General features: G+C 43.4%; 1 protein-coding gene across 1 annotated transcript in view; it reads right to left on the reverse strand.

Annotated features, from left to right (window-relative positions):
* Positions 1 to 14,394, reverse strand: part of atp13a1 (ATPase 13A1) — a 97,161-nt gene extending 82,767 nt beyond the window's left edge. Inside the window, exons 1-3 of the mRNA XM_041176965.1 lie at positions 14,021 to 14,394; positions 4,063 to 4,152; positions 2,371 to 2,558 (exon numbers count right to left, since the gene is read on the reverse strand). Of these exons, the coding sequence (XP_041032899.1) occupies positions 2,371 to 2,558; positions 4,063 to 4,152; positions 14,021 to 14,359 (617 nt within the window). The 5' untranslated portion in view covers positions 14,360 to 14,394. The remainder of the gene's footprint in view (positions 1 to 2,370; positions 2,559 to 4,062; positions 4,153 to 14,020) is intronic.
* Between the last annotated feature and the right edge of the window lie 333 nt (positions 14,395 to 14,727).

A 14,727-nucleotide genomic window follows, 5' to 3' on the forward strand; every position in this document is an offset into this window, starting at 1 on the left:
AGACACGTTTCTCATGGAACCCAACAAAGATGTTTACGAGAGCTGGACCTTGTGGGGATCCCATGGCAACACCATCTATTTGGGCATACACGATGTCATTAAAACTGAACTCAACCGCAAGTTGCCAAGTTCATAAGTTCAATGAATACTGATTCATACAACGGTGGTGGGTCAAGATCGCCATGACATATTGCTACAGCGCAAATATCTATGGCTAAGTGGAATATTGGTGAATAGGCTAGCAATATCAAAAGAGTAGATGGACACAGCACTGCTATCAATATGCAAGTCCTGTATGACATCTGCAAACGTGAAGGAATCCTTCACCATGTATGTGGAAAGCTTGCTCAAAGTTAATGCACAGGGCCATGTTCTTTGCAGACAGAAAGAACATGTACACACATTGCGTCTGTTTCAGCTGAACAAAATAAGTGACAGCCATTCGCTGACTCATTCCTTAGGGCAATGCCATGACCAATCGGGGTCAAGCTGCCTGGTTTAAATTTGAAACAACACTTGGCAGTTAAATGTCAGTCACCATTACTGGTACATTCTCCATGTAATACCTCTACCAGAGTCCACTTGCCAACTAATCACATACAGGATAAATTGTCTTCCCATGTATTAGTATTCTTGCGAAGTATCCTGATGAGCGCAAGACAAAAAGCTTCAACAGCTCTACTTTCAGCAATACGCAAGTTCTGTACTAACAAATGACTAATTATCATTCTAACAAAACCCAGTGTGTCATTTGCCGGAATTCTCCAAAATTCCTACAATCCAGTGGTGCAGAAACCCTTCGCTAGGGGAAGGAAATTTTTTTGGAAAAAGTTATGTTGCTCTGAAATGCACTGCCTGAAAAGGAGTAGTGGAAGCAGATTTGGCAGTAACTTTCAAAATGGAATCACTGCCACAGGATCAATGCTAGGTCCTCAGCTATTTACAATTGACATCAATGATTTGTGTGAAGGGACCAAGTGTATGGTGGCTAAATTTGCCGATGACACCAGGATAGGTAGGAAAGCAAGTTTTAGACTCTCTACCTCCTCTTGACAAAGAGATATGGACAGGTTAAGTGAGCAGACAAAAATCTGACAGATGGAATATAACGTGGGAAAATGTGAACTTTGCCAGGAAGAATAGAAAAGCAGTGTGTTCTTTCACTGGAGAGAGGTTTCAGAACTCGGTGGTAGTGGGATCTGGGTGTTCTGGTACAGGAATCACAACATTTGTATGCAGGTATAGCAAGCGATTAGGAAGGAAAATGGAAAATTGGCATTTACTGAAAGGGGAATGGAATATAAAAGGGAAGTTTTATTGAAACTGTACAGAACATAAGAAATAGGAACAGGCATAAACCATTCGGCCCCTCGAGCCTGCTCCGCCATTCAATAAGATCATGGCTTGCGTTTCGATTTCCACATTCCCATCTGATCTTGGTGAGACCACATCTGGAATACTGTGTACAGTTTTAGTCTCCATATTTGAAAAAAAGATATAATTATCTTAGAAGCATTTCAGAGGAAGTTCACGTGACTGATTCCTGTTAAGATTGAACAGTTTGGGCCTATAGGGTAGTTGTCAGGAGGATGTTTCAACTTGTGAGAGAGACTAGAACCAGGGGACACAGTTTAAGAATTAAGGGGTCTACTGTTTAAGGAGATCAGGAGAATTTTTTCTCAAAGGGTCATTAGTATGTGGAACTCTCTTTCCCAGAAAGCAGTGGAGGCTGGGTCATTGAATTTATTCAAGGCAGAGTTGGGCAGATTTTTGATAGACAAGAGAGATAAGGTTTAGGGGGGTAGGCAGCAAACTGGAGTTGAGACCACAACCAGATCTAATTAAATGGCAGAGCAGGCTCAAAGGGTTGAATGGTCTATTCCTGTTCCCAAGTCCTATGTTCCCATGTACTTGAAATCGGAAGGACCTTGCAAGAAAGATCAGGGAGTTGGGCTAATTGGATAGCTCTTCAAAAGAGCCGACACAGACTCAATGGGATGAAAAGGCTCCTTCTGTGGCATAAAATTCTACGTTGAGTGCATGCTTTCTGTCCCATGACAATACTTTTAACAAGTCTCAGTGTCAAGAAGATAACTTGTCTTGCAGTATCGATTCTGCATTTGATGCATGATACCATCAAAAAAAATTGGTTCAGTCAATTGATTTCCAGTACCGCTACCTTTCAGCAGCAATATTGTTCACTCTAATGAGCAAAATATTGATATAGAAAATAAAATTAATAATACACACAAACCACCAAATTAATTAGTTACTGTTCTAGAGGTGAAGAAATGTATACTGCTGATTACAGAGATGGCATAAGGAGAATGGCACCATCTTTCCTCAGAGTTCCCAAGCTGCAGTACATACTTGTTTGAGCCATATTTCCTTTCTGCTGCTTCAAGCTCCTTCTCATCCTGGAACCCCTTGGCTGCCTGGTAGAACTGCAGTTGAAAAGTCACTGGGAAAGCCACTGGATGGAACTCTTTTGTATTTTCATCAAACCAGTATTTAATCTTCTGAAACTCAAAAGAGATGGTTTTCTGATGGCTCTCATCCTGCACAAAGAGAGATAAAACTGCTTAAAGGACCAGTATGAGAACAATGGGATTCAGGGCTGCAGCAAGAGTCAGAATATAAAGACGAGAAAGGGCCAGTCTACTGAACTGGGACTCTTAAATGAACCACCAGGAACCTAATTGGCACCTAATCGCTCCCAGCCTAACACATTATACTGTGAATTCCTTAATGTTCTTCGAGTCAACAACTTTGCTTGGTGGATTATTCCATTTACTATCCATTAACCTCTACTTTAAATTTACTTTTCGCAAATTTAAGCTCTCTTGTCCCATTGACTTGTCTCGTCTTTAATATTCTGAACTCATCTTAGCTATGTACCATTAATCACTTCCAATACTGTCAACTGCTTGCTTTTTAGACTCCAAAAGCTGATACTTCTCTAAACCCTCCACATAGTTCACACCCTTACACTTTGTGTGCTGTTCTTTACACCCATTGCGATGGATGAATGCATCTATGGCGAATGTGATAAAAAACAGTACTTAAGTGAAGACAATGGTGCACTGTAAAACGTCAGTATAACCTCTTCACTTATGCCCCTCTCTTCAGACGATTCATCCCAATGTCCTACTTGCTGTTTAAATTGCTTGTCAATATGCAAAGTTCGACCAAACAATTTAACTCCGACTGACCGAGTTTGGGGTTAATTAACAATTGAACTTTATTAAAAGGTCATAAAAGGGATGCATTCTATCTCAGTAGCAGAATAATATTGTACTAGAATCTAATAATTTGCATTTTTTTCTTAAAATCTTGTGATCTATGATCAAAATATTAATGTAGATATCTTTACAATTTAAACATGCATTAAAATTGCTTGCAAGAAATACAGGCATTAGAGACATAAGTGAATCAACAGCATTAGAAAATCTGATCCATTTTTGTTAAAACAAAAGGTTTCATTTTAAGGAGAGCTCTGATGAAAGGTCACAACATGAAATATTAAATTTGTTTCTCTCTCCACAGATGTTGTTAAACCTGCTGTGCCTTTCCAGCATTTTCAGTTTTTATTTCAGATTTCCAGCATCCGCAGTATTTTGCACGTTTCATTTTAACAGGTTATTTGTGCCTAGATTTATGGCAGGTTTGTAGGGCGTCTATACAGACTACTCATCTTCATTGTCCCAGTAGCACCCACTGTTGTCATCCACCATAACCTTTGTCCTTTAATCACTCCTCCCCGTCATCCCATCTTTTGTTTCTTCCCTGCCCCTTTTCCCCCAGCCTGAATTTGCTTAAAATCTGTTCATCTTCCGGTTCTGACGTAAAGGTCATTGACCCGAAACGTTAACTGTTTCTCTCTGCACAGAAGCTGCCTAACCTGCTGAGTGTTTCCAGCATTTTCTGGTTTTACTTCAGATTTCCAGCATCCGCAGTATTTTGCTTTTGCAATTTAAATAAGTTGGGTTTCCTGGAAACCGAGAACACCTTTGGCCTTGTGCGTGATTGAAGAGCTCCCGCTGGCGGGGATCTGCTGCGTACCTGGTCATGCTGGAGCGCCACCAGTTCAGGGGACCCATTGTTGGGCGTTGGGACCACCTTGGCCCAGGCAGCTTTGAAGGGGTTGGGCTCCTGCAGCACATGGAAACAAAACAGGTTATAATCCAGGTAGACTCAAGCTCTCCTGTGCATCTCAAACCATTCAGCAAGCTCATAAAGACACATTTTCATGAGTCTGGGGAAGCACCACAAGTTCCAAGCATTCATGTCTGGGAATGTTTTAAACAGTAATCTAAAACAAAAAAATTGTTGTAATAGTCAGCCTGCCCACTCTCCTCTCCCTCTATTCTTATTATTTCATAGAAACACAGGAATTTCTTGAGGTAAAAAGATTAACGTTTATCTAGTTGACCTGGTGGACGCATGCTACAATGATAATGGAGTTGTTGATTAATCACAATCAATCTCTATTAATGAGTCTTCAACAGGCCCAAGCATGAGGTGAGCAAAATCTAGTGGCAATCAGCTTTGGGACCATGGATCCAAAGTCACTTGTTCTTCCCAAACATGCTACACTCACCTCACGTCAAGTCTCAAATTACTCAGATCCTGAATCGCAAAATGCTACTTTCTGAACAATCTGAACTAATTTCACCCCTCCCCACCCCCTTCTGCCCCAATGCCAAACCCTTTCCCAATTCCATCCCAATGCCAAACACTCTCCTGCCTTGAAAGCTACCAGCCCCACCCTCAGCCTCTCCCCTGCCACCTTCCCCATTCTGATAACACCCACAGAATCACTGAATTATTATGAGTAGAAGTAGTCTGCACCCATCACAGTACCAAAATGTTTACAGGAGATGGGGATGCAGTGATCATTACAGATGCACTGGACTGAATAGTTGTAGTTCATAGTTTCAATGGAAAGATAACCTAGGGCAAGGAGGGGGAGGAAGGCAGAAAGCACCCAGCCCCTCGCAAATTCAATGTATAGAAAGAGTTAATGCACTGTGGACACCATGCAGAAAGTGACCCTAAATCTAACCATGCCACACTGGGATATGTGGTTCCTGCACTGGGTTTATCAGTCATCATTTGACTTACCACAGGACCCAAGAAACTTTTACGATGAAGATAATCCTCGTGAAACAGGGCTGCCCTATATAACAGCATTAACCTTCTCAGGATAGAGAAGCACTCAGTCAGTCTGGCACCCAGCTCACAGCTTTTGGCAACTGGACACCTTGGTACAGTCTCACCTATCGAGCAGGTGCATCCACACCAATTTGATTCTTGCACTATACATGATGATAAGCCCATAACAGGCTGTAGCAATGAATTAACCCCCATAGTTAAAAGTGCAAACAGCTGATTGGAGCTGCACAACGTCTCCACTTTCCAACATGTTACCACAGAGTATGCTCATGACAATGGTTAAGACATATAAAGCCATCGGGCTATTATCTGAATGGATAGTACAGGAGCTCACCAAGGGACATGGGGTAAAGGATAATTATTCAGCTTGGAGGAATATAGAGAGCAGTGTTGCACAAGGATCAATGATGGGAGTCACTGTCAGTCATTTATTTTAAGACCAAATCTTTGAAGTAAATTATGAATATCAACATATTAAAATGACATCCAACTTGGAGGTAAAGCTAACAGAGAAAGAATGCAACCCAATACGTGAAGACATTAGAAAACCACAGGCAGCCAGTTTAGTGGCAAATGAACTTTAACATGAGTGGTGAGGTGATGCACTTTGGTGGGAAAAACGAACGTTACCTAAACCTTAGAAAATAAAACAAACTGAATAGATGGAACAGCAAACCAACAAAAGCAGAACTGCAGGACATCAAAGCAATTCAAAATACTAACAAAGCGCTCGATTTATTTCTGGGGGTGTAGAATTCAAAAGTGATGCAATTATGTTAAACTTGTGCAGGACTAGAATGGTTTCAGGATTGAGGGATTTTAGCTACAAGGTTAGATTGGGAATGCTGGGATTGTTCTCCTTGAAGCAAAGGAGATTTTATATTAATGCAAAAGATTATGACAGGTTTAGATAAGTTAGACAAAGAAAAGCCATTCCCCTTAGCTGAACATACAAGGTCAAGGTACATGGTTTTAAAGGTGTGGGCCAGAAATGCAGGGTGATAAGAGGAAGATTTGTTTTTTTAAACTCAGCAAGTGGTAATCATCTGAAATTACTTCAAAGGTGGCGGAAGCAGAGACAATCAATGATTTCAAAAGGAAATTGGATTGGCACTTAAGGGAAATAAACTTGCAGGGCTATGGGGATGCAACCTGGGAATGGGACTGACTGGACAGCTCTATAGAGAGCCTGTATGGACACTATGAGTCGAATGGCCTCCTGTGCTGTGACATCTCTTCGATCCTTGTCAGGCTGCACTGAAAGAGTACTATGCACAGTTCTGATTTCCACACAAGAGAGCTCAGAAACACGGCAGCAAGTGCAAAAGAGATTGACAAGGGTGAAAGCAGAAATGAGAGATTATGGCCATTTGGAAAGGTTGGGGCTTTTTTCGTTAGAAAATACAGGAGTTAGAGACCCGAGGGACTTTCTATCAGAAAGTGACTGTGGCAAGAATATTTTCAAAAGGAAACTAGACAAATATAGGAGAGAAAGGGGAATTGAAAAATTTGCTGAAAGGTTAAGATGAGGTAAATGGAATGGAAGATGGATGACCTGTGAGAAGTATAAACACCGGTACAGACTGCTGGGGCCGAACAGCCTGTTTCTATGCTATATATTCTATATATTTCTATGTAGTTAATATCCCATTGAAGTGGCTTGAAGGCCTGACTTTCCTTGAAATAAGCAGAGTTTTTAAAGTGCTAAGCACCTAAATGCCCAAAATAGTCCACACTCTATATACATTGTAAATGGCACCTTTAATTGACTCCTAGGATAGTGACAGACTGCCAGTGTTATTTTCCGGATATAGGTGGCTGTCCCTAATAAGCATGGATGGCACATTTAAGAAACATACTAAATGAAACAATAATTTCCTCAGACTCCACACCCAATTATTGCAGCAATATCACCGACTGAAGCAACACAGGGGATTATCTTCCCATCACATTCCTGCAGCAGGACATGAAACTGTCCAACAGATCATGCTCAGCACTCAATACTTAGACTCTTCTAATAGGTATCCATTTTGGCCAAAGCAGCGACAGTTTGGATTGGGCAATCAACATCAAATTTTCTTTTTATTTGGAGTGGGAAGAAGATCAAGAACAAAAAATGTTGGATTCGTTGAAACAAGATCAAGTATGAGTAGTGAACTATAGTTGCTAGATGATTTGTTTTTGTGGGTAAATTTGGTCTTGGGGTGTGGGCATTGTTGGCAAGGTCAACATTTGGAGCCCATCCCTAATTGCCCTTGAACTGAGTGATTTGCTTGGCCATTTCAGAAGGCAATTAAAAGTCAACCACATTGCTGTGGATCTGGAGATACCTGTAGGCAGACTGGATAAAGACAGCAGACTCCTTCCCCTGAAGGACATCAGTGAACTGATCCAGTACTTTCATGATCATGATTGAGACTAGCATTTTATTCCAGATTTACTAATCGAATTTAAATTCCCCCAGATGCCCTGGGGGGGTGGTTTGAACTCATGTCCCCTCAGCATTAGCCTGGGCTTTTGGTTTACTCATCCAGTAACCTAGCCACTAAGCTACCGTCCCCACTGGGTTCAAATGCTTGCAAAAAAGTGATTCAAATAATAACACATACAGTAACCAAAGTCTTTCAAACATGAATCAAGTATAAAAAGATTGACAAGTGGGTTAAGAGATTCTGACTAGCATAACTATTTTAGAAGCATAGAAGTCTCCAGCACCAAACATTGCCATTTAGCCCATCATGCTGGTTCTTTACTAGAACAATTCAAAGCAAATCCCACTGTCCTGCCTTCTCTCCTATAGCTGAATATTGTCCTTTACTTCAACAGTTTGTCTAATTTTCTCTTCAAAGATGCAACGGACTCTGTTTCAACCATCTCACAACAAAGCATTCCATTCAAAGTAGATCACCACTCACCAACAATTCCCCAACCAGAGGAAAGAGAGAGAATAGGGAAAAACTATGTAATTTTAAAAACCTCTATTTAATGATCCTTGCTCCAGCAAAAATGTAACCAGTTTCTCAAATCTCATCACCATGGTTCCTCATCCCTAGCGTCATACTGGTGAATCAGTTCCACTCTCCACAGTTTTCAAGTCCTTTTCATAATGGTGAGTTTGGGGGGGGGGGGGGGTTTGGTAATTAAGGCTTAAACTACCTACAATCTCTCTTTCAAAGAACTTTACATTTATCCCTGGCCCACCTCAACCTCCCTTCCGGTCTCGCAGATCCAGGAAGAATGTATTGCCACACATCTCACTTCAAATTATATGTCATCTGTAGCTCCATTCCACTAAGCAATGTATTCTCTGCTGAAATCCATAGTCTCACTCACTGCTGGCCAAGCTCCCTTTGATGTGGTCAGAAATCACACCCAGTGTCCCAGTTCACATCATTTAAATGCGACAAGTAATTGTACAGGGCTGTTAATATAATTAAACATCACAATGCTCATCACTATAACAGGAAACATGACAGTTGAGGCAGATAAGGAGATATTAGGGCAGATAGCCAAAAGCTTGTTCAAAGAAGTAGACTTCGGGAGGCATTTAAAGGTGGAAAGAGAAGTAGCGAAATGGTGAGGTTCGGGGAGACCTCCAGAGCTTAGGGTCCAGGGAACAAAGGCATGGCCACCATAGGTGGTGGGATTAAAATGTAGGGTGGTCAAGAGGCCAGAATTAGAGGAGTGCATATAAGCTGCATGCACCCTGGTCCACTCCTAGTTGTGCCTGTCTCTTTATGGGGTATGTGGAACATTCCTTGTTCCAGCCCTACTCCGGTCCCCTCCCACAACTCTTTCTCCAGTACATCGATGATTGCTTCGGTGCTGCTTCATGCTCTTCTCCGGACCTGGAAAAATTTATTAATATTGCTTATTTCCACCCCTCCATCATTTTTACATGGTTCATCTCTGACACTTCCCTTCCCTTCCTTGACCTCTCTGTCTCAATTTCTGGTGATAGACTGTCCGCCAATATTCATTACAAGCCTATCGACTCCCACAGCTACCTTGACTACAGCTCCTCACACCCCACTTCCTGTAAGGGCTCCCATCCCATTCTCCAAGTTCCTTCGCCTCTGTTGCATCTGTTCTGACGATGCCACTTTCAAAAACAGTTCCTCTGACATGTCTTCCTTCTTCCTTAACCGAGGTTTTCCACCCACGGTGGTTGACAGGGCCCTCAACCGTGTCCAGCCCATCTCCCGCGCATCCGCCCTCACACCTTCCTCTCCCTCCCAGAACCATGATAGGGTCCCCCTTGTCCTCACTTATCACCCCACCAGCCTCCGCATTCAAAGGATTATCCTCCGCCATTTCCACCAACTCCAGCATGATGTCACCACCAAACACATCTTCCTTTCACGCCCCCCCCCCCCCCCCCCACAGGTGGCATTCCGCAGGGATCGTTCCCTCCGGGACACCCTGGTCCACTCCTCCATCACCCCCTACACCTCAACCCACTCCAACAGCACCTTCCCAAGTAACCGCAGAGGGTGCAACACCTACCCCTTTACTTCCCCCCTCTTCACCATCCAAGGGCCCAAACACTCCTTTCAAGAGAAGCAGCATTTCACTTCCACTTCCTTCAATTTAGTCTACTGCATTCACTGCTCCCAATGCAGTTTCTTCTACATTGGAGAGACCAAATGCAGACCGGGTGACCGCTTTACAGTACACCTTCGGTCTGTCTGCAAGCATGACTCAGACCTCCCTGTCACTTGCCATTTCAACACTTCACCTTGCTCTCATGCCCACATGTCCATCCTTAGCCTGCTGCATTGTTCCAGTGAAGTTCAACGCCAACTGGAGGAACAGCACCTCATCTTCTGGTACTTTACAGCCTTCCGGACTGAACACTGAGTTCAACAATCATGAACTGTCTCCTCCACCCCCACCTCCTTTCCAATCCCCCTCTTTTCCAATAATTTTTCTTTTCCCACCTATTTCCATTATTTTTAAATGTATTTCCATCCATTGTTTTATTTCTACCTTTTAGCCTTTTTCGATCCCTTCCCCTCACCTCACCCCCACAAGGGCTATTTATACCTTGCTCGTCCTGCTTTCTACCCTTAATTAGCACATTCCTTTAGATAATATCACCACCTTCAACACCTCTTTGTCCTTTTGTCTATGACATCTTTTGGCTAACTCCACTTATCACTGGCCCTCTATCCAGCTCTACCTGTCTCATCCACCACCCCCCCCCCCACCCCCCCAGATGAAGAGTCATAGGGACTCGAAACGTTAACTGTGTTCCTCTCCACAGATGCTGTCAGACCTGCTGAGTTTTTCCTGGTATTTTTGTTTTTGTTTCGGATTTCCAGCATCCGCAGTTTTTTGCTTTTATATCCCCAAGGGTTGTGGGGACAGAAGACATTACGGGGATAGGGAAGTGCAAGATCATGGAGGGATTTAAAAACAAGGATGAGAATTTCTTAAAAAATTGAGGCATTGTTTATTGGGAGCCAATGTGGGTCAGGAGTGATGCGTGAATGGGACCCAGTGCAAGTAAGGACACGGGCAGCAGAGTTTTGGATGACCTCAAGTTTACAGAAGGTAAAATGGGGTAGGCCAGCCAGGGGTGCATTAGAATACTCAAGTGTGAGTTACCAACGGCATAGAGGAGGGTTTCAGCAGATGTGCTAAGGAAAGGGTGAAGTCGGGTGATGTTAGAGGTGGAAACAAGGATTCTTAATAATGGCGCAGAGAAGTGGTCAAAAGCTCAGCTTGGTGTCATATATAACACCAAGGCTGCAAACAGTCTGGTTCAGCCTCAGACAGCTGCCAGGAGGTGCTGCTACATTTCTTTTCATATCGCTTATCTAGGTATTTATAACAAGCCTCATTAAAAAAAACACCTTGTCAAATCAGAAAATTCTATCTATGTAGTCACTTCATAAAAAAGACTAATAAATTGGTTAAACAATTAGCACTAAATTCAAATTAATCCTTAATAAAACCAATGGAATTGAAGTGAAAAAGACCAGTGACTTGCAGAAGCAAGATTTTGGTCTGCAATTGGAAAAAGCTCTCTTGAACAGAAAGTAAAATAAATGCTGAATGGAGGTGGTTGGTCAAATGCCAGCTCAAGGCCTGTATTTATAAGCATAGTGCATTGCAATGTATTCATTGATCCAGTGAACCACGCACACATTCCTATCTGTCCACAACTTAAGCAAAATCTAGGCTGACACTTCACTGCAGTGATGAGGGAGTGATGCACTGCTGGAGGTGTTGTCTCTTAGGCAGAGGCTCCCTCATGTGAACATAAAAGGTGGTATTATTTCAAAGAAGAGCAAAAGCATCCTCCATGGTGCCCTGGTCAATATTTAATCGCTCAATTAAGGTCTAAAAATGAAGATTATCTGATTATTATCACGTTGCTGTTTGTGGGGCCTTCCTCTATATAAGCTGGCTGCAATGTTCTTATGTTGCAACAATATCTGCACTTCAAAAAGTACTTAATTGTCTGTAAAGCAGGCTGGGACAGAGAGCCTGAAACGTGCTATGTAAATGGAGCTTTTCTTTAACAGAGTACAGTCAAACGACATATTGGAAGCTCTGTTTATAGAAGATCCAGAATTCTGTCAGCCAACTGAACAAAAAAGGTTCAAATCCAAAGAACGCGCTCCTTTCATCGTATAACTCTGCTCAAAAAACTTAACACCAAAGAAAATCTTGAATACAGAAGTACAGAGAACAATGCTTAAATCTCTGAATGATCAAGGGCCTTTGAATATTTCACAAGCTAAAGATGGAATGCTATTCACAAACCATCCCTGTTTAGTCATCTGATGGAGACAGTAAAATTACAGGAATCTATGTCACCACTCCAAGCTTGTGTTCTCGACTTGGGTGGAGGTGACAATACAATCTACCATCTAGCCAAAGTTGCTGAACTCAAAAGATCAGGTAATTTGAACTAAAATTGTGCAAAAATGGCACTTATGAAGTTTTGTTTACATTTTTTCAACAGCTTGGAACATTATTGGAATGAACAAACCTTTAATTACTGAACAGAAGCAACAAGTAGTACACTCTACATGCACTGCTCACTTATACAAACCCTTACAACGCTACTTTATTTTGCTGTGAATGAGCAGAAAGAACATTATGTTTAAATCCTTGATGCTAGGTGTACCAGCATCGTACATAAAAAATCCTGGACTTAAATCCGCCAGTGTTGAACATTAACCAGTTACTGACGTTGACAATAAAGATGAGATTTATCCAGAGCTCACACTGTGACCAAATAGTGAGGCTAGAAGATAGATAATCAGACATGTCTCAAGTGAAGAGAGGAGTACAACAGGAGTACTGTTGCCAAGAGAACTACTGCAGAGGTAAAAATTATAGGCAAGAACATAAACTTGCAGTACGCTGATAATACAGCATGGCTTGGAGAATAAGAGGCAAAATATCAGAGATCAGGTAAAATCTAGAAGTTTAGAATCTGGATTGAGTATGAACACCAAAAAGACAAAAACAATGGTAGTTATAAGGAATACATTAGAAGATGCTAGAGTGAAGATTGAAGTGGATGGACACTGGAACAAGCAGACAGGTTTGTCTATTTAGGACAAGCAATACCAGAAGATGGTTGGATCTGATGTAGACGTTGGAAGGATAGAGACAACTAGAGTAATTTTGTGAAGATTAAGGATGCGTTAACAAGGAAATTCATAAGATGGGGCATTCCACCCACTTTCCTTCTGCCTCAGAAACTTGGACAATAAGTAAAGATCATCAGAAGAAAATAGAGACCTTTGAAATGTAGATGCTATGATGCGTGGCAAAAATTTCATGTACAGATCATAAGACAACAAAGAGGCAAATAAAATTGCAAGTGAAAACAACGCTAAAAAGTGACATCCAGGAAAGAAAATGTCAGCATCTCAGCCATTTGATCAGAGCTGAAAAGCTACTGAGATCTCGACTGGAGAGCAAAGTGGAGGATAGCAGAAACAGGACGCAACCTCAGCGTAGTTGGATGAAGGACATCACAGAGTGGTTGCAGACAAGCAGTGGATGCGTGAGAATTGCACAAGACAACAAGTGTGATATACCATGACAGCAGATCTGGATAGGAGTAGCTACAAACTGCAGCAACCAGTTACACCCACAGTATTATATCCACAGTCCCTGTATCCAGGTATACCCAATTCATCCACTCCTAATCCCAGTAGCTGACCAAGATCTGCCCGGGCTGGTCTATTTCCAATCCCCACGTCTGGGCTGGTCCACTGCCAATTCCTGTACCCAAGCTGTCTTGATCCCAATCCCTGTCTATTCCCAATACCAGGGAGTACCTGGATTGTCTATTCCCAATCTTAACACTGTACCAGTATCTGCCCAGTCTGGTCTATACCCAGTGCCTGTCCCCGGACTGTACTGATCCCAGTCCCTGTCCCAGTCTCGCTCCTGTCCAATCCCTTTCCCAGTCCAAATCCCATGTCTAATCCCTGCTCTTCCCCAATCCAATCCCAGTCCATTTCCCAGTGTATTCCCAGTCTGTCCTATTCCCAGTCCAAATCCCAATCCAATCCCAGTCCATTCCCAATCTGTCCTTTCCCCAGTCCAAATACCAATCTAATCCCAGTCTGTCCTTTTTCCCAGTCCAAATCCCAATCCATTCCCAGTCTGTCCTTTTCCCAGTCCAAATCCCAATCCAATCCCAGTCCATTCCCAATCTGTCCTTTCCCCAGTCCAAATCCCAATCCATTCCCAGTCTGTCCTTTTCCCAGTCCAAATCCCAATCCATTCCCAGTGCATTCCCCAATCCCGGTGCATTCCCCAGCCCCAATCCCTGCCCGGGTCTAGCCCCGGCGCGAGGACGCGCTCTCACCTTCGTGCACGTCAGCAGGCAGTGCGCGTGCACGGACCAGTGCCCGGACAGCACGGTGAGGATGTGCGCGATTCCGATCACGGCCAGGGCGATGAGGCCGGCCTCCGGGTACTGGCTCACCCCGTACTCGCACACCCACAGGTAGAGCCAGGCGGCGTACAGCGCCGCGAACGGCCCCAGGGTGCCGTGGAGGAGCAGCGGCCGGCGCCGGTACAGCGACACGCTCTGCACCAGCTCCTCGCCGAAGGCAGCCACCCCACTCGGCCTGGCCTCTGAGTCCAGCTCCGGCTTGTCCATGGCCGCAGGCCCGACACGGTGACGCTGCACAGCAACCGGCATCCCGCCCACGTGACCCCCGGCCTGGCAACCGCAGCTTCCGGTTCAGGTCGCCCCTCCCCGGCCGCCCCCTGCCCTTAGCAACCAGCACTCCCGCTGATAGAAAAGAGCCGCGAAAAAAAAAGCAACCCTCATTCGGTATAAAAAAAAAGCTTCCCCTTGTCGATTAGAATTGATATTCTATGATTCCTCGTCTTTTATTCATTTGATCTGGGAAAGCAACCAATGAGCGTTTCGGAGGCCGCCTATATTAACGTATCAGCAGAGAGAGAGAGAGAGAGAGAGAGCGAGGGAGAGCCTGCTGATGGACAGTCGGGTCATCCAATGAGCTGCTGGTATTTTGACAGGCGGAGTCACAGGATGGCCAATGA

The sequence above is a fragment of the Carcharodon carcharias genome, chromosome 30 (genome assembly GCF_017639515.1).
Source record: "Carcharodon carcharias isolate sCarCar2 chromosome 30, sCarCar2.pri, whole genome shotgun sequence".
Lineage (NCBI taxonomy): Eukaryota > Metazoa > Chordata > Chondrichthyes > Lamniformes > Lamnidae > Carcharodon > Carcharodon carcharias.